Consider the following 19831-nt stretch of genomic DNA (forward strand, 5'->3'; position numbering starts at 1 on the left):
TATATATATTATATATATATATATATATATATATATATATATATATATATACATACATATATATATATATATATACACACACACACATACACACACACACACACATACCTGTAAGAACAATCAAGCGCCGGAACAGCCGCTATGATCGTTCTTATGGTGTAGGGCAGGGATATGGAATTAGCGGACCTCCAGCTGTTGCATAACTACAAGTCCCATGAGGCATAGCAAGACTCTAACAGCCGCAAGCATGACACCCAGAGGCAGAGGCATGATGGGACTTGTAGTTTTGCAACAGCTGGGAGGTCCCATATTAGACATGTGAACGCTGAAATATTTTGTTTCGGAATTTCGTTTTCGTCCAAAAAAAAAAAAATTTAGTTACTCCCGAAATTTGTTTTTATTTTAAAAAATGCGTTCGTCCGAAAAATTCGAAATAATTAAGGTCAAATCTGTCATTGAAGGCCTTATGGTGTCTGTCGAATGTTTTAAGAAGATTCGGCGGAGGAGCTAAACTGTACGACGCCGCAATCGTACATTTCTGGTCGAATGTTCCGTCCTACGAGCTATAGTAGAATTCTAATGTTGGATGACACTAGTAATGATTATATTTATTAATTATTATTACTAGTCAACCAACATTAGAATTTTTCTATAGCCTATGGGCGGAGCATTTGACCATAAATGTCCGCTCGCGGTGACTGCTTCGTCGAATTTTCATGTTGAATCTTCTCTCTCTATGTAGAATAATCTGGACTAATAGAGTTAGATTAGGCAGAGTTTACTATTGTCTCTATAATGTCAAATCTTTTCTCTCTAGGTCGAATCTTTTCTCTGTCAAATCTTTTCTTTGTCAAATCTTCTCTCTAGGTCAAATCTTTTCTCTCTAGGTCAAAGCTTTTCTCTGTCAAAGCTTTTCTATCTAGGTCAAATCTTTTCACTCTAGGTCAAATCTTTTCACTCTAGGTCAAATCTTTTCACTCTAGGTCAAATCTTTTCACTCTAGGTCAAATCTTTTCACTCTAGGTCAAATCTTTTCACTCTAGGTCAAATCTTTTCTCTCTAGGTCAAATCTTCTCTCTAGGTCAAATCTTTTCACTCTAGGTCAAATCTTTTCACTCTAGGTCAAATCTTTTCACTCTAGGTCAAATCTTTTCTCTCTAGGTCAAATCTTTTCTCTGTCAAATCTTTTCTCTGTCAAATCTTTTCTATCTAGGTCAAATCTTTTCTCTCTAGGTCGAATCTTTTCTCTCTAGGTCAAATCTTTTCTCTCTAGGTCAAATCTTTTCACTCTAGGTCAAATCTTTTCACTCTAGGTCAAATCTTTTCACTCTAGGTCAAATCTTTTCTCTCTAGGTCAAATCTTTTCTCTCTAGGTCAAATCTTTTCACTCTAGGTCAAATCTTTTCACTCTAGGTCAAATCTTTTCACTCTAGGTCAAATCTTTTCTCTCTAGGTCAAATCTTTTCTCTGTCAAATCTTTTCTCTCTAGGTCAAATCTTTTCTCTCTAGGTCAAATCTTTTCTCTGTCAAATCTTTTCTCTCTAGGTCAAATCTTTTCTCTGTCAAATCTTTTCTCTGTCAAATCTTTTCTATCTAGGTCAAATCTTTTCTCTCTAGGTCGAATCTTTTCTCTCTAGGTCAAATCTTTTCACTCTAGGTCAAATCTTTTTACTCTAGGTCAAATCTTTTCACTCTAGGTCAAATCTTTTCACTCTAGGTCAAATCTTTTCTCTGTCAAATCTTTTCTCTCTAGGTCAAATCTTTTCTCTGTCAAATCTTTTCTCTCTAGGTCAAATCTTTTCTCTGTCAAATCTTTTCTCTCTAGGTCAAATCTTTTCTCTCTAGGTCAAATCTTTTCTCTGTCAAATCTTTTCTCTCTAGGTCAAATCTTTTCTCTGTCAAATCTTTTCTATCTAGGTCAAATCTTTTCTCTCTAGGCCGAATCTTTTCTCTCTAGGTCGAATCTTTTCTCTCTAGGTCGAATCTTTTCTCTCTAGGTCAAATCTTTTCACTCTAGGTCAAATCTTTTCACTCTAGGTCAAATCTTTTCACTCTAGGTCAAATCTTTTCACTCTAGGTCAAATCTTTTCACTCTAGGTCAAATCTTTTCTCTCTAGGTCAAATCTTTTCTCTGTCAAATCTTTTCTCTCTAGGTCAAATCTTTTCTCTCTAGGTCAAATTTTTTCACTCTAGGTCAAATCTTTTCTCTCTAGGTCAAATCTTTTCACTCTAGGTCAAATCTTTTCACTCTAGGTCAAATCTTTTCTCTCTAGGTCAAATCTTTTCACTCTAGGTCAAATCTTTTCTCTCTAGGTCAAATCTTTTCTCTCTAGGTCAAATCTTTTCTCTCTAGGTCAAATCTTTTCTCTGTCAAATCTTTTCTCTCTAGGTCAAATCTTTTCTCTGTCAAATCTTTTCTATCTAGGTCAAATCTTTTCTCTCTAGGTCGAATCTTTTCTCTCTAGGTCGAATCTTTTCTCTCTAGGTCGAATCTTTTCTCTCTAGGTCGAATCTTTTCTCTCTAGGTCAAATCTTTTCTCTCTAGGTCAAATCTTTTCACTCTAGGTCAAATCTTTTCACTCTAGGTCAAATCTTTTCTCTCTAGGTCAAATCTTTTCTCTCTAGGTCAAATTTTTTCACTCTAGGTCAAACTAGGTCGAATCTTTTCTCTCTAGGTCGAATCTTTTCTCTCTAGGTCAAATCTTTTCTCTCTAGGTCAAATCTTTTCACTCTAGGTCAAATCTTTTCACTCTAGGTCAAATCTTTTCTCTCTAGGTCAAATCTTTTCTCTCTAGGTCAAATCTTTTCTCTCTAGGTCAAATCTTTTCTCTCTAGGTCAAATCTTTTCTATCTAGGTCAAATCTTTTCTCTCTAGGTCAAATCTTTTCTCTCTAGGTCAAATCTTTTCTCTCTAGGTCAAAGCTTTTCTCTGTCAAAGCTTTTCTATCTAGGTCAAATCTTTTCTCTCTAGGCCAAATCTTTTCTCTCTAGGCCAAATCTTTTCTCTCTAGGCCAAATCTTTTCCCTCTAGGTCGAATCTTTTCTCTCTAGGTCGAATCTTTTCTCTCTAGGTCGAATCTTTTCTCTCTAGGTCGAATCTTTTCCCTCTAGGTCGAATCTTTTCTCTCTAGGTCGAATCTTTTCTCTATAGGTCGAATCTTTTCTCTCTAGGTCGAATCTTTTCTCTCTAGGTCGAATCTTTTCACTCTAGGTCAAATCTTTTTAGGTCAAATCTTTTCTCTCTAGGTCAAATCTTTTCTCTGTCAAATCTTTTCTCTCTAGGTCAAATCTTCTCTCTAGGTCAAATCTTTTCTCTCTAGGTCAAATCTTTTCTATCTAGGTCAAATCTTTTCTCTCTAGGTCAAATTTTTTCACTCTAGGTCAAATCTTTTCTCTCTAGGTCAAATCTTTTCTCTGTCAAATCTTTTCTCTCTAGGTCAAATCTTCTCTCTAGGTCAAATCTTTTCTCTCTAGGTCAAATCTTTTCTATCTAGGTCAAATCTTTTCTATCTAGGTCAAATCTTTTCTCTCTAGGTCAAATCTTTTCTCTCTAGGTCAAATCTTTTCTCTGTCAAAGCTTTTCTCTGTCAAAGCTTTTCTATCTAGGCCAAATCTTTTCTCTCTAGGCCAAATCTTTTCTCTCTAGGCCAAATCTTTTCTCTCTAGGTCGAATCTTTTCTCTCTAGGTCGAATCTTTTCCCTCTAGGTCGAATCTTTTCCCTCTAGGTCGAATCTTTTCCCTCTAGGTCGAATCTTTTCTCTCTAGGTCGAATCTTTTCTCTCTAGGTCGAATCTTTTCTCTCTAGGTCAAATCTTTTCTCTCTAGGTCAAATCTTTTCTCTGTCAAATCTTTTCTCTCTAGGTCAAATCTTCTCTCTAGGTCAAATCTTTTCTCTCTAGGTCAAATCTTTTCTCTGTCAAATCTTTTCTCTCTAGGTCAAATCTTCTCTCTAGGTCAAATCTTTTCTCTCTAGGTCAAATCTTTTCTCTCTAGGTCAAATCTTTTCTCTCTAGGTCAAATCTTTTCTCTCTAGGTCAAATCTTTTCTCTGTCAAATCTTTTCTCTCTAGGTCAAATCTTCTCTCTAGGTCAAATCTTTTCTCTCTAGGTCAAATCTTTTCTCTCTAGGTCAAATCTTTTCTCTCTAGGTCAAATCTTTTCTCTCTAGGTCGAATCTTTTCCCTCTAGGTCGAATCTTTTCTCTCTAGGTCGAATCTTTTCTCTATAGGTCGAATCTTTTCTCTCTAGGTCGAATCTTTTCTCTCTAGGTCGAATCTTTTCACTCTAGGTCAAATCTTTTTAGGTCAAATCTTTTCTCTCTAGGTCAAATCTTTTCTCTGTCAAATCTTTTCTCTCTAGGTCAAATCTTCTCTCTAGGTCAAATCTTTTCTCTCTAGGTCAAATCTTTTCTATCTAGGTCAAATCTTTTCTCTCTAGGTCAAATTTTTTCACTCTAGGTCAAATCTTTTCTCTCTAGGTCAAATCTTTTCTCTGTCAAATCTTTTCTCTCTAGGTCAAATCTTCTCTCTAGGTCAAATCTTTTCTCTCTAGGTCAAATCTTTTCTATCTAGGTCAAATCTTTTCTATCTAGGTCAAATCTTTTCTCTCTAGGTCAAATCTTTTCTCTCTAGGTCAAATCTTTTCTCTGTCAAAGCTTTTCTCTGTCAAAGCTTTTCTATCTAGGCCAAATCTTTTCTCTCTAGGCCAAATCTTTTCTCTCTAGGCCAAATCTTTTCTCTCTAGGTCGAATCTTTTCTCTCTAGGTCGAATCTTTTCCCTCTAGGTCGAATCTTTTCCCTCTAGGTCGAATCTTTTCCCTCTAGGTCGAATCTTTTCTCTCTAGGTCGAATCTTTTCTCTCTAGGTCGAATCTTTTCTCTCTAGGTCAAATCTTTTCTCTCTAGGTCAAATCTTTTCTCTGTCAAATCTTTTCTCTCTAGGTCAAATCTTCTCTCTAGGTCAAATCTTTTCTCTCTAGGTCAAATCTTTTCTCTGTCAAATCTTTTCTCTCTAGGTCAAATCTTCTCTCTAGGTCAAATCTTTTCTCTCTAGGTCAAATCTTTTCTCTCTAGGTCAAATCTTTTCTCTCTAGGTCAAATCTTTTCTCTCTAGGTCAAATCTTTTCTCTCTAGGTCAAATCTTTTCTCTGTCAAATCTTTTCTCTCTAGGTCAAATCTTCTCTCTAGGTCAAATCTTTTCTCTCTAGGTCAAATCTTTTCTCTCTAGGTCAAATCTTTTCTCTCTAGGTCAAATCTTTTCTCTCTAGGTCAAATCTTTTCTCTCTAGGTCAAATCTTTTCTCTCTAGGTCAAATCTTTTCTCTCTAGGTCAAATCTTTTCTCTCTAGGTCGAATCTTTTCTCTCTAGGTCGAATCTTTTCTCTCTAGGTCGAATCTTTTCCCTCTAGGTCGAATCTTTTCTCTCTAGGTCGAATCTTTTCTCTCTAGGTCGAATCTTTTCACTCTAGGTCAAATCTTTTCACTCTAGGTCAAATCTTTTCTCTCTAGGTCAAATCTTTTCTCTCTAGGTCAAATCTTTTCTCTCTAGGTCAAATCTTTTCTCTGTCAAATCTTTTCTCTCTAGGTCAAATTTTTTCACTCTAGGTCAAATCTTTTCTCTCTAGGTCAAATCTTTTCTCTGTCAAATCTTTTCTCTCTAGGTCAAATCTTTTCTCTCTAGGTCAAATCTTTTCTCTCTAGGTCGAATAATCTTGGACTAATAGAGTTAGGTTAGGCAGAGTTTACTATTGTCTCTATAATGTCAAATCTTTTCTCTGTCAAATCGTTTCTCTCTAGGTCAAATCTTTTCTCTCTAGGTCGAATCTTTTCTCTCTAGGTCGAATCTTTTCTCTCTAGGTCGAATCTTTTCTCTCTAGGTCGAATCTTTTCACTCTAGGTCGAATCTTTTCACTCTAGGTCGAATCTTTTCACTCTAGGTCGAATAATCTTGGACTAATAGAGCTAAGGTTAGGCACATTCGACCACAGGTTCGATGTACACAGATCGCTATTGTCAGCGTCGTGTCGAATCTCCTCTCTATATCGAACTGTCGTCGCAACGAAAATGAAAATAAAGCATTTGTTTACGTCGGATCTTTCGGTTTATAGATTCTGCACGTTCGTTATCGTTTGTTAAAACGATAACGAAAATACCCGAAATTTGGACGAAAACAAATGCACACGTCTACTAATTGCATATCCCTAGTGTAGGGAATCGCCGACTGAAAAAGCCGACATCTGAAGCATGCCTCTATCTGCACCCCATCATTCAGGTGTCACAGCTCAAAGTCAAGGACGTCATATGACGAGCCGGCGGGCAGGAAGTGGTTAAAGTTTTTGTACGGTCAAAACTTTTTCCATTTTTATGACACTTCCCTTTTTTTTTTCATCCAAAATTTAAACAAGTATCCCCTACTAGAGATAATCTATACGTTTTCATTTTCTGTGAATGGGAAGTAACATCTGAATAACTCATGAATGGTCAGCAGTGAAGCTGTAAGCCGTCTACAATTCCTACCTGGTCACCGTAAGCTCCTCGATCTCCTCTTTTATACTCTGCTGTCGCTCGCTGCTATAAATCCAGGTGGTCTCGGGAAGAGCGGAGCGCTCCTTAATGCTCGTGTACTCATCCGGCATCTCCGTCTTAGGCAGTAGCGGTGCGAATAGCGTATGGTCCTCGCTGACCACTGACAGAGCCTCCTGTGTGGACGGGGGTGAGAATGGCCGTCAATCACCTTTTTATGTTGAGTTTTGGATTACGACAATTGCATGTAATATCACTTAAAGGGAACATATTGTTTTTATATTCTTTATTCCGAAAAATAAAAAATATAAAATTGTTCATTAAACACTGTATATAAACAACCTCAGACATGAAATGCAAACAAAGCATATCCCTCTATAGTGTGCACTTGTCTCAGTCCAGAGCACTAAGTGTCATTTATTTTTGCTGCCTCCTTCCTCTGCTAAGTTTTCCTGACACCAAGAGAAAAAAAGGTGACAGGGGAGGGATCTCAAGGCACAGCCTGTGATTGACAGCCTCAGCTCTGTTCCTGTGTGCTGTGGGGGGGAGGGGGGGGGGTTCTTCCCTCCAATCAGCTTTCAGAGCTCTCCTCACTGAGCTCTGCAAAGTGTAATTTCAGCTCTCTGCCCCTTTATTTAAAGGGGTTGTAAAGGTTCAGTTTTTTTTTCAAAACAAGCATGTCATACTTACCTCAGCTGTGCAGTTGGTTTTGCACAGAGTGTCACTGATCCTCCTCTTCTGGGGTCCCTCCGCGGGGCGCTCCTGGATCCTCCTCTTCTCGAGTGCCCCGTTGGAGAAGCGCTCTCCTATGGGACACGCGGGCACGCACCCGTGTCCTGTTGCTGCGTCTGTTGACACAGACAGCAGGACTTGGCTCCACCCCCCCGGTCATCGGATTTGATTGACAGCAATGGGAGCCAATGGCTGCGCTGCTATCAATCTATCCAATGAGGACATGAAACATAAAACACTGTCCGGAGCTGGTGTGCTCGTTCCCCGTCATCGAAATTACGGGGCTCGATGGCACTGCTGCAGTAAAGAAGGTTTTTCACATTAATGCGTAGAATGCATTAAAAGGGATGTAAAGGCTCGTGTTTTTTCATCTTACGCAGTAAGGTGAAAAAGCTTGTAATTGGATGTTAACTGAGCTCAAGGTAATCTCGTTATTCTAAAGAGATGTCATATAGTGTCTCCTTATGGGATGGGGCGATGAGGAGGAAAGTAAGTGGCAGAGCTCGGTTGCGAAGCACATATTTGCTGGGGTTGCAAAAAAAAAAAAAAACTGGAAAGGAAGAGCCCAACACTATGAGTACTGGATATACCAATGATTCTGTAAACATATGGGGACTAAGCGGGCATGAGGGACCTCTCATTGTTTCCATCTCTGGATATTATGTTTTAGAGGGCCTGTCCGGCGTCTAGCGCCGGCCTGGGAGTAGACTGTGATTTATCAACAGCTAGAGACTCTTGGAAGTCGGGCCAGCATGCCTACGTGCGCGTACATTTAGAGGGATCACCGTGTGCCACACTGATGATGTCATATAATTGGCTCTGTCAAGGGGTGTTGGCTCCATCACCAATAAATGGGAGGTCAATAAGCCACAACTCAAGCAACCCCTAGAAACCTCTTGAGGAACTTTATGGTTCCATGGAACCTTGGTTGAGAATGTCCATTATAGACAACTGTGCTTCTCCAACTTTGTGGTAACAGTTTGGCGAAGGACCTTTTCTGTTCCAGCATGACTGTGCCCCTGTGTACAAAGCCATCGCCATAAAAACATGGCGTGACCAGTTTGGTGTGGAGGAACTCGAGTGGACTGCACAGAGCCCTGACCTCAACCCCACTGAACACCTTTGGGATGAATTGGAATGAGTCAGGTCTTCTCAACTAACATCGCCATTAAGACATGGTTTGATGAGTTTGGGGTGGAGGAACTTGAGTGTCCTGCACAGAGCCCTGACCTCAACCTTACTGAACACCTTTTGGATAAATCCGTATGCCGATGGTGAGCCAGCATCAATACCCATCCTTACAGACAGGCATGTACTGGCCATAGGGACTATAGGGAGTTTCTCGGTGGGCTAATGGCTCAGTGGGCCGGCTTCAGTGACAGCCAGTGGCATCGCTGGGAGGGGCTATAGCCCCGAATCTGGGGCCCTAACCCCCCCCCCCCCCGAGTCCGTGCAGGAGTCCCCAACCACAGGGTCCCGGCCCACTACCTGCCCTCTTTCTGGTGACCCTGATATTAGGAGGGGCTCTCTGTGGACCTGGATTTAAGGGGGGGTTCTGTGGGGGCCCAGATGTAAGGGGCTGGCTCTCTAGGGACCCTGATGTAAGGCGGATGATCTCTGGGGACTCTGATGTAAGAGGGGCTCTCTGGGGACCTTGATGTAAGGGGAAGGCTATATGGGGACCCTGATGTAAGTGGGGGGCTCTCTGGGGACCCTGATGTAAGTGGGGGGCTCTCTGGGGACCCTGATGTAAGTGGGGGGCTCTCTGGGGACCCTGATGTAAGTGGGGGGCTCTCTGGGGACCCTGATGTAAGTGGGGGGCTCTCTGGGGACCCTGATGTAAGGCGGATGATCTCTGAGGACTCTGATGTAAGAGGGGCTCTCTGGGGACCTTGATGTAAGGGGAAGGCTATATGGGGACCCTGATGTAAGTGGGGGGCTCTCTGGGGACCCTGATGTAAGGGGAAGGCTATATGGGGACCCTGATGTAAGTGGGGGGCTCTCTGGGGACCCTGATGTAAGTGGGGGGCTCTCTGGGGACCCTGATGTAAGTGGGGGGCTCTCTGGGGACCCTGATGTAAGTGGGGGGCTCTAGGGGCTTTTTTGCGCAATTGCATACAGCTTATATACTGTTTTTTGCGTGTTTGCAAAATTAAAGTGGGCCGGTCTGGATGAAGTCCAGGGCCAAATTTTAGTCCCAGTCCAGCCCTGCTTACAGATGGTCTAATTGGACACAAATTCCCACAGAATCCCTCAAAGTTTTTGTAGGTAGCCTTTAGAGAAGAGTGGAGCCAGCTTGATAAAGACATGGTTTGATGAGCTTGGTGTGCAGGAACTTGAGTGGTTTCAACCCTACTGAACACCTCAGGGATAAATTTGAATGTCATTGGCGAGCCAGGTCTTTTTTTTTTTTATTGGTACCCAACGTGAGACTCAACACATGAGCCAGGTCTTCTCATCCAACATCCGTACCTGACCTTACAGATGTTCTTTTGTCTAATTGGACACATATTACCACAGAAACCTTCCAGATTTTTGTGGGAAGTCTTTACAGAAGAGTGGAGTCAGACCTCAACCCTTCTGAACACCTTTTAATTGGAACCCTGGGGAGCGTGGATGCTCTTGACATCATTGACCTATTTTAGGCATATAGCCATAATAGGTCAATGTCATTGATCTAATATGGCCATATTTGGTCAATAATGTCACAGGCGTCCCCGCCCCTTTGCATACATGCAACTGCTGGATGGGGAATCTCCCACCTCATTGGCCCATTAACAACAGATAACTTCTGGGTTTCGACCAAACCCAAGCTCATACCTAGCATAGAGTGTGTCCTGTATAGAGCCCTGGCCTCAACCCTACTGATTGCCTTTGGGATGAATTAGAATGCTGATTGTTTTATCCTGGTCTTTTTTCTTGGCGCCCAACGTAAGACCCAACACATCCAACATCAGTAATTGACCTCACAAACATTGTTTTGGATATCAGCAGTTCTAGCCCACCTCTGTGCTTCCAGCTTCATGGAAACATTCATGGAAAGGTCCCTTACAGTTATGGTTTAACCAGTTTGGTGTGAAGGTCCTGCACAGAGCCCTGACCTCAACCCTATTGAACATCCTTGGGATGAATTGGAATGCCGATTGTGGGCTAGGTCTTTTTATCTTGGCGCCCAACTTGAGGCCCAACACATCCAACATCAATAACTGACCATACAAATGTTCTTTTGGATATCAGGGATTCTAGCCTCTGCACTTCCAACCTCGTGGCAATGGTCTTGTAAAGGTCCCTCTCAGTTCCAGTAGGACTGTGTACAAAGTCAATTTCATAAAGATATGGTTTAACCAGTTTAGCATAGAGGAAATCAAGTGTCCTGTAAAGAGCCCCAACACTACTGAATACCTTTGGGATGAATTGAAAGGCCGATCTTCTCATCCAACATCAGTTCCTGACCTCACAAATTCATGCAGACACTATCCAAAATCTTTAGGAAGCCTTCCCAGAAGAGTGGAGGGTGTTATAGCTGCAAGAGGGGGAGGGGGGGGGGGGCAACTCCATATTGATGGCCATGATTTTGGAACGGGATGTCCAACATGCCCATATAGTCGTGATGGTTGGATGTCCATACAGTGGAGATCCAATAAGTTCCACCAAAGAGTTGAGTTACTCCTCATCCTTACTCCTGTCCATACAGTGGAGAACCAATAAGTTCCAAAGAGTTGAGTTACTCCTCATCCTTACTCCCGTCCATACAGTGGAGAACCAATAAGTTCCACCAAAGAGTTGAGTTACTCCTCATCCATTTCTCTGTTGAGTTGAGTTACTCCTCATCCTTACTCCCGTCCATATAGTGGAGAACCAATAAATTCCACCAAAGAGTTGTTACTCCTCATCCATTTCTCTGTTGAGGTGAGTTACTCCTCACCCTTACTCCTGTCCATACAGTGGAGAACCAATAAGTTCCACCAAAGAGTTGAGTTACTCCTCATCCATTTCTCTGTTGAGTTGAGTTACTCCTCATCCTTACTCCCGTCCATACAGTGGAGAACCAATAAATTCCACCAAAGAGTTGAGTTACTCCTCATCCTTACTCCTGTCCATACAGTGGAGAACCAATAAGTTCCACCAAAGAGTTGAGTTACTCCTCATCCTTACTCCTGTCCATACAGTGGAGAACCAATAAGTTCCACCAAAGAGTTGAGTTACTCCTCATCCATTTCTCTGTTGAGGCGAGTTACTCCTCACCCTTACTCCTGTCCATACAGTGGAGAACCAATAAGTTCCACCAAAGAGTTGAGTTACTCCTCATCCATTTCTCTGTTGAGGCGAGTTACTCCTCACCCTTACTCCTGTCCATACAGTGGAGAACCAATAAGTTCCACCAAAGAGTTGAGTTACTCCTCATCCATTTCTCTGTTGAGTTGAGTTACTCCTCATCCTTACTCCCGTTCATACAGTGGAAAACCAATAAGTTCCACCAAAGAGTTGAGTTACTCCTCATCCATTTCTCTGTTGAGTTGAGTTACTCCTCATCCTTACTCCCGTCCATACAGTGGAAAACCAATAAGTTCCACCAAAGAGTTGAGTTACTCCCCATCCACCAATCAGCACCAGACTTGCTCTGAAAGTTTAACCCCAATTGGTGAGCATGGGGAAATAAATCCCATTCTCAGAAAGAACGCCTTGATACATAGGACCCTCAGAAAGCAATAAACTAACTGGGTGGCTTACACTGCAACTAATTTTCTCACAGCAGTCGGTCGTTATGTTTAGTCACTAGAGTGAAAATCTGCATTTCTGTATCGGATACACCATGGTGGAAACAAGCAAGCGAAAATGTGAAAGGTTCATTGAAGATTTCTCACAGGTAGGTGTTGCAATAAAAAGATTAGGAGATGGGTACTTCCTAAAGTACATCAAAGTTCTCCTTTTAAACTCTTGATAAAGATCACTTTAGTAAAGCTTTTCTGCCTTGCCCAGCAGACTGGTGAAATACACAGCGGCACACTTTGGTTAAATTCCCAACCTGCATGGAGTTTGCATGTGCTCCCTATGCTTGTGTGGGTTTTCCTCCCACACTCCAAAGACATGCTGGTAGGTTAACTGGCCAGTCACATGGAGTTTGCATGTTCTCCATGTGCTTGCATGGGGTTTCCAGTCTCCAGTCTAATCTGGCCCATGCATGTAAGGTAGGTACCTTAGATTGCTATCGCCCTTGAGGGCAGGGACTGATGTAAATGGATGTCAATTGTTGGTGCAATAAATACACCTTGTAACATTTTTGTGCAGATAAAGGATATTGCTCCATCAATACTAGGATTACCCAAGACAGCGTTGCCCAACACCCCTCACCAGATGAATACAGACTCCAGCCGATGCACTGGGAATCTTCTTACAAAAAAAACAAAAACAAAAAACAGCGGAATCCAGGAACACTCTTCTTCATTAAAGTGGTTGTAAACCTCAGACATGAAATACGAACAAAGCATTTCCCTCTATAGTGTGTACTTGTCTCAATCCAGAGCACCGAGTGTCATTTTTGTCTGCTGCCTCCTTCCTCTCACTTCTGACAAGTTTTCCTGACACCAAGAGAAAAAATGTGACACGGGGAGGGAGCTCCAGCACACAGCCTGTAATTGACAGCATCAGCCCTGTTCCTGTGTGAAGTGGTGGGGTGTTTCTTCCCTCCAATCAGCTTTCAGAGCTCTCCGCACTGAGCTCTGCACTGTGTAGTTTTAGCTGTCCACCTCCTTTTTTTTCTGACAGCTAAGACAAGCTGTATAAATAGCTGTAGAGAAGAGAAGACTGCAGATAAACAGGTAAAACACAAAAACTTTCATCTAACTATATTCTTCGATAGCCACAAAGGATAAAAATTTCACTTTGTGATCACACAATGCCTTTGCAAACCCAGATATTGCCTTGTAAAAGTGGCAGTGACATCATCACTGTGCTCAGGGCTGGTGCAAGGATTCTTGACACCCTAGGCGAAACCTCATTTTGCCTCCCCCTTGGCTCCACCCTCTTTGCCCTGCCCATGTATACCCCACCTTTTTAATGAAGTGCCCATCAAATGCAGCCCAGCAGGACCCATCAAATGCAGCCTCTCCAGCGCCCATCAAATGCAGCCACTCCAGAGCCCATCAAATGCAGCCTCTCCAGCGCCCAGCAAATGCAGCCTCTCCAGCGCCCAGCAAATGCAGCCTCTCCAGCGCCCAGCAAATGCAGCCTCTCCAGCGCCCAGCAAATGCAGCCTCTCCAGCGCCCAGCAAATGCAGCCTCTCCAGCGCCCAGCAAATTCAGCCTCTCCAGCGCCCATCAAATGCAGCCTCTCCAGCGCCCATCAAATGCAGCCTCTCCAGCGCCCATCAAATGCAGCCTCTCCAGTGCCCATCAAATGCAGCCTCTCCAGTGCCCATCAAATGATAATAAAAGAGAAGGGAGTAGGAACACCAGGGGCTGGGCACCCTAGGCAGCAGTGTGCCCTAGGCAGCTTCCTAGTTTGCCTAGTGGTAGCACCGGCCCTGACTGTGCTATATGTAGCCTGGGCAGAGAGCAGAGCTGTGGGAGGGACCTAGCAGGCTCCACCCACTACAGAAATCTACAGGGGGGAGGGGGGGCAGGGATAAGACCAGTCCTCTGCGAAAAGGAGAGAATACAAAGCTGTGGGAGGGACCCAGCAGGCTCCACCCTCTACAGAAAACTATGGCAGGGGGCGGAGACAAGACTAGTCACCTGGCAAAAAAAGGGGAGAGAGCAGAGCTGTGGGAGGGACCCAGCAGGCTCCACCCATTACAGCAGGGGGTGGAGACAAGACAAGTCACCCTGCGAAAAGAAGAGAGCAGAGTTGTGGGAGGGACCCAGCAGGCTCCACCCACTGCAGAAATATACAGGAGGAGTGGAGACAAGACCAGTCACCCTGCACAAGGAGAGAGAGCAGCAGTGGGCGGTCTTTATTACAGGAAGTCTCACGCTGGATTACTGCACAGGTCTGGAGGAAATACACAAAGCTCATGAGATTCCAGAAGAATTGGAGCGGCGGCTATGTGGGGCTGCAGGTTGGGTATATAATACTCTGTACTGGTGAAAGAAGCCTCGTATTCCATCCTAGGACATTAAAAATGACCACTTGCCTTATCAAGGAGGCCATATTGTGTCGGTGGTCAGGGACTGACCACAAGCCATTACAGGTCCTCTTATTTTTAGAGTTTATCAGTAAAGAATTTCATCATCTTCCATTCCCCCCCTATCTGTCCTTAACGTCTTCAGCCGGACTAACAAGTGTTGGATTTTATCACCCGCCCTTATCTGCGTTATCTGCCTTCATTTCCCAACAGCTAACGGGATTGTCTTATCCCTAATTGTATCACTAATGTGACATGATCCCCAGCTCCAGGAGGTACGAGGGATGAAAAGCCAGCCTGGTATGGAGTTAAAGTCGATGAGAACCCCCAACTAGATGACATTTATTTAGCTAAAGCTACATCCCTGTGCCGCTGACCTCCTACAGTCTCTTTTCAGCCACTTCAAGGCTACATGCCCTCCAGGGATGGCTGCATGGCGTTTCTCAGGGCAGGTTTCCCGCTGGTGACAGCCAAGGACCAAGCCTGTGCTGAAGTGGCCACTTGTAGTCTTCATTTGAAATCTGTGAGACAATGTGACAACCTAGCTGGGCTGGGCAGGGCAGGGACAAGGGTTGGGCAGGAGGGGAAGCCTACCAGGGCAAAGTGGTGGTGACAAGGAAAGAACCGGAACCCAGGACCCAGGACTCAAGACCGAGGACCCAGGACAAGACCCAAGACCCAGCATCCAGGACCCAAGACCCAGCATCCAGGACCCAAGACCCAACATCCAGGACCCAACATCCAGGACCCAACATCCAGGACCCAAGACCCAACATCCAGGACCCAAGACCCAGCATCCCAGGACCCAACATCCAGGACCCAACATCCAGGACCCAAGATCCAACATCCAGGACCCAAGACCCAGCATCCCAGGACCCAAGACCCAGCATCCAGGACCCAACATCCAGGACCCAAGACCCAGCATCCCAGGACCCAAGACCCAGCATCCCAGGACCCAAGACCCAGCATCCCAGGACCCAAGACCCAGCATCCCAGGACCCAAGACCCAGCATCCCAGGACCCAAGACCCAGCATCCCAGGACCCAAGACCCAGCATCCCAGGACCCAAGACCCAACATCCAGGACCCAAGACCCAACATCCCAGGACCCAAGACCCAGCATCCCAGGACCCAAGACCCAGCATCCCAGGACCCAAGACCCAGCATCCCAGGACCCAAGACCCAGCATCCCAGGATCCAAGACCCAGCATCCCAGGACCCAAGACCCAGCATCCCAGGACCCAAGACCCAGCATCCCAGGACCCAAGACCCAGCATCCCAGGACCCAGGACTCAAGACCCAACATCCCAGGACCCAAGACCCAGCATCCCAGGACCCAAGACCCAACATCCCAGGACCCAGGACCCAGGACTCAAGACCCAGGACCCAGGACCCAGGACTCAAAGACCCAGGACCCAGGACTCAAGACCAAGGATCCAGGACTACTGCATCTACCTCCTAGTTGTCCCATTGGGAATCTTAAATCATGCTTTAGCGAGGCAGATGAAGGTTTTTTTTGTTTTGTTTTTTGTTTTTTTTACAAAAACTTACAAACTGAAACACGTTGGCTTGCCCCTGACAATTTTATATATGATATCACTTTGGACTTTTACATGTGGAGTGACACTTCTAACCTTTCATTCCATATTTTTCCTGTGGACCAATCACAGAAGTCAGCACCTGCACTTTGCAAATCTCAACTTATTGACTGATGAGCAGCAATACAAAGACGCGTCCCCCCCCCTCTCCCCCCCGCTGAATCCTATGTGCAATGTTGGGAGGCTCAACAAGCTGAGTGAGGCGTTGTCAACCATTTATACTGCATACTGCAGTCCTTGATTTCAGGGGGCCCCAGAGCAGCAAGCCGGCGGGATGGACTGGCAAGGCTTTTCTCAGAGAATAGTTGCAGGAAATCCCCCTTTCCAAGTCAGCCCTGGTCTCCGCCCCTACCCACCTCCGAGCACCGTTCCTTGGTTCCACCCCCTGCCCACCTCCCAAGACCACCCCCTTTTAGAGAATACAGTAGCGTGTAACATTTGTGGGATTAACTATTTGTATAGAACTTTTTAATGGTAACAAGAAAAGCAATAGAAAATTATCCCTGTAGCCAGCAAAGAATAGGTCCCCCCAGCAACATTAGATCTCCCCGCAGCCAGCACTGATAGACCCCCCCCCCCCCAGAAACAATGGACCACCTACAGCAAAATACCACCCACCTCCCTCAGCAACAATAGACCAAAGGATGCCTGTCTATGAAGGGGGAACTCCCCCATTCATGCGTCCGGCCCCTTTCAGGATGCTGGACAAGGTCGCATGAATTCCAATGCGGGGGGGAGCGGTGTGAAGCACCCAATTAGAGCCAGAGGCCAGTAACAATAGACACCTCTCTAAACAGTAGATCCTTCCCAGCAATAACTGACCCCCCCAGCAGCAATAGACCAAAGGCAGCCCATCTATTAAGGGCGAATGGGCGCCGCTCCCCCGTCCATGCGTCCGGCCCTTCAAAATAGGGTGGGCTCGGGGTGCAGAGAATGCGCTCAGAGCCCACCCAGGTGTGTGAGAATGGCAAATGAATATTCGCTATTTTCACACTGAAACTCCTCTCCCCCAATCAGGAAGCGAGTCTGAGACCCTCTTCCCGATTGGCTGAAAGGAGAAGCATTCTGATTGGTTGCCGAGCAGGGGAAGGAGAAGCTGCTCGTGAAGGAGAGCAGGGGAATCCGCCCGTGATTGCCCGCCATGGATGGGGTGCACTGACCGATTGACCAACCCGACCTGGGGGGGGGGGTTGGGGGAGGCAGGTGCACTGTTTGCCGCACCCCCCAAAAAAAATACCACCAGCCTCCACTGCAATAGACCCCCGGCAGCAACAGACCCCTCCCTCAACAGTAGATCCTTCCCAGCAACAACTGCCCCCCCAGCAACATAAGACCCACCCCCAGCCACAATAGATCCCCTGCCAGTCACAACAGACCTCCCAGCAACAACAGATCCCCCTGCCAAAATAGATCCCCTCTAGTGACAATAGATCCCCCAGCAGCCAGCATCAACAGACCCAACACCCCAGCACCTCTCACCATTACATCCATTCAGTGCTGGAGGTGCCGGAACTGCGTTCCCCCACGTTCCCGCTGAAAAACATCCCTGCATACTGGTAACCATAGTTTTTATTTTTGGCGACTCATCTCAGAACAGTCACGAGGGACCTCATAGGGAGCTGAACCACATCCCAACTCTGGAAAGTTTTGCAAAGTCCGTTTTGGTGTTTTAAAAGCCACACCTGAGCTCCTCCCACCCAGACATCCATCATAATCAATGGGAATGAAATGCAACTTTGTAACTGGGAAATGAATCACCTTCCATCACTCGGAAAGATAAAAATGACACAATGAAGCTTTTTATTTATTAACTGTAATGGAATACATGTGAAAATGTTCCCAAGCCCCCTCTTAGGTCCCATTGGAATCGCAGCGATTCTGGTTGCAATTCAAAATCGTCCTTCCCATCAGTGCAGCCTCATCAGTGCTGACTATCAGTGCTGACTATCAGTGCCTCTTCAGTGCCCACCAGTGCAGCCTCATTAGCGCCCATCAGTGCAGCCACATCAGTGCCTCTTCATCAGTGCAGCCTCATTGGTGCCCACCAGTACCCATCAGTGCCCATCAGTGCTGCCTATCAGTGCAGCCTCTTCAGTGCCTACCAGTGCAGCCTCATCAGTGCTGACTATCAGTGCCTCTTCAGTGCCCACCAGTGCAGCCTCATTAGCGCCCACCAGTGCAGCCTCATCAGTGGCTCTTCATCAGTGCAACCTCATTGGTGCCCACCAGTACCCATCAGTGCCACCTCATCAGTGCCCATCAGTGCTGCCTCTTCAGTGCCCACCAGTGCAGCCTTGTCAGTGCTGACTATCAGTGCCTCTTCATTGCCCACCAGTGCAGCCTCATTAGTGCCCACCAGTGCAGCCTCATCAGTGCAGCCTCATTGGTGCCCACCAGTACCCATCAATGCCACCTCATCAATGCCCATCAGTGCTGCCTATCAGTGCAGCCTTATCAGTGCTGACTATCACTGCCTCTTCAGTGCCCACCAGTGCAGCCTCATCAGTGCTGACTATCAGTGCCTCTTCAGTGCCCACCAGTGCAGCCTCATTAGTGCCCACCAGTGCAGCCTCATCAGTGCAGCCTCATTGGTGCCCACCAGTACCCATCAATGCCACCTCATCAGTGCCCATCAGTGCTGCCCATCAGTGCAGCCTCATCAGTGCCTCTTCAGTGTCCACCAGTGCAGCCTCATCAGTGCCCCCTCATCAGTGCTGACTAGCAGTGCCTCTTCAGTGCCCACCAGTGCAGCCTAATTAGTACCTCTTCATCAGTGCCCACCAGTGCAGCCTCATTAGTGCCCACCAGTGCAGCCTCATCAGTGCCCACCAGTACCCATCAATGCCACCTCATCAGTGCTTATCAGTGAAGGAGAAAAATTACCTGTTTGCAATTTTTTTTTATAACAAACTATAAAAAGTTTTGTTTGTTTTTTTTCCAAAATTTTCAGTCTATTTGTTTATTTAGCAAAAAATAAAAACCCAGTGGTAATTAAATACCACCAAAAGAAAGCTCTATTTGTGTGAAGAAAAGATACAAATTTTATGTGATTACAGCGTTGCATGACCGCACAATTGTCATTCAAAGTATGACAGCGCTGAAAGCTAAAAACTGCCCATTAGGCAAGTGGTTAATTAGCACAGTCCAGCCACCATAGACGATCCCTGGAAACGGCTGTTGAAGATGGTAGCCCCCCGGCAGGGTGAAGGACGGCGTCACCGACACCCTAAACCCGAATAGCGTGACGTGTGAGAAGAGTCGATGGTGTTGCAGATAAAGGAGGTTCTCTCTATTCTCTATAAACAGGAAACGCTTTGTAACCACAGAAGATCTTCTATGCAGAAACCCAAATCTAGCGAATGTCACCCAGTCCCAACGATGGTCCTAATCTCCCCCTCCACCGGGCTCAGGTCACTTCCTCTCTGCCACCCATCCAACATCTCCAATGGGGGGGAGGGGCCGGGGACTTAAAGGGTCACAACTGGCACCACGTTTCACATTAAGCGAAAACAATTTGCAAAGATTGTATCAACTTTGACCAGTTTTTTTTTTTTTTTTTTTTGTTTCCTGTCTTATAAACTTCTGAACTGATGTGAACTGGATGAACTCTTATTATTTCAAATGTCACTTTGTATGGGTGGCGGGGGCGCTGAGAATTAAAGGAGATCTCTGGCCCAACTGTTAGAACATTTAAAGCTGAACTCCGGGCACAAAAGCCCTTCATTTAAATACATTCCTCTATAGTCACAATGGATCTAAATCCACTTTGTGGGCACCAAACGCCTTTGCAAACCCAGATATCGCCTTGTAAAAGTAGCAGTGACATCATCACTGGGCTGCACATGGCCTGTTCAAAGAG

The 19831-nt window shown here is 45.3% G+C and overlaps 1 protein-coding gene across 4 annotated transcripts in view; it reads right to left on the reverse strand.

The window, feature by feature from the left end:
• Positions 1–19831, reverse strand: part of LOC143933489 (Friend leukemia integration 1 transcription factor-like) — an 84727-nt gene that overhangs the window by 15119 nt on the left and 49777 nt on the right. For all 4 annotated transcript variants that reach the window (XM_077456403.1, XM_077456401.1, XM_077456399.1 and 1 more), the window contains exon 2: positions 6514–6695. In XM_077456403.1, the coding sequence (XP_077312529.1) occupies positions 6514–6695 (182 nt within the window). The remainder of the gene's footprint in view (positions 1–6513; positions 6696–19831) is intronic.

This window comes from Lithobates pipiens, unplaced genomic scaffold, assembly GCF_037356315.1.
Source record: "Lithobates pipiens isolate NorthernLeopardFrog02 unplaced genomic scaffold, aLitPip1_a1.2 Scaffold_27, whole genome shotgun sequence".
Taxonomy (NCBI): domain Eukaryota; kingdom Metazoa; phylum Chordata; class Amphibia; order Anura; family Ranidae; genus Lithobates; species Lithobates pipiens.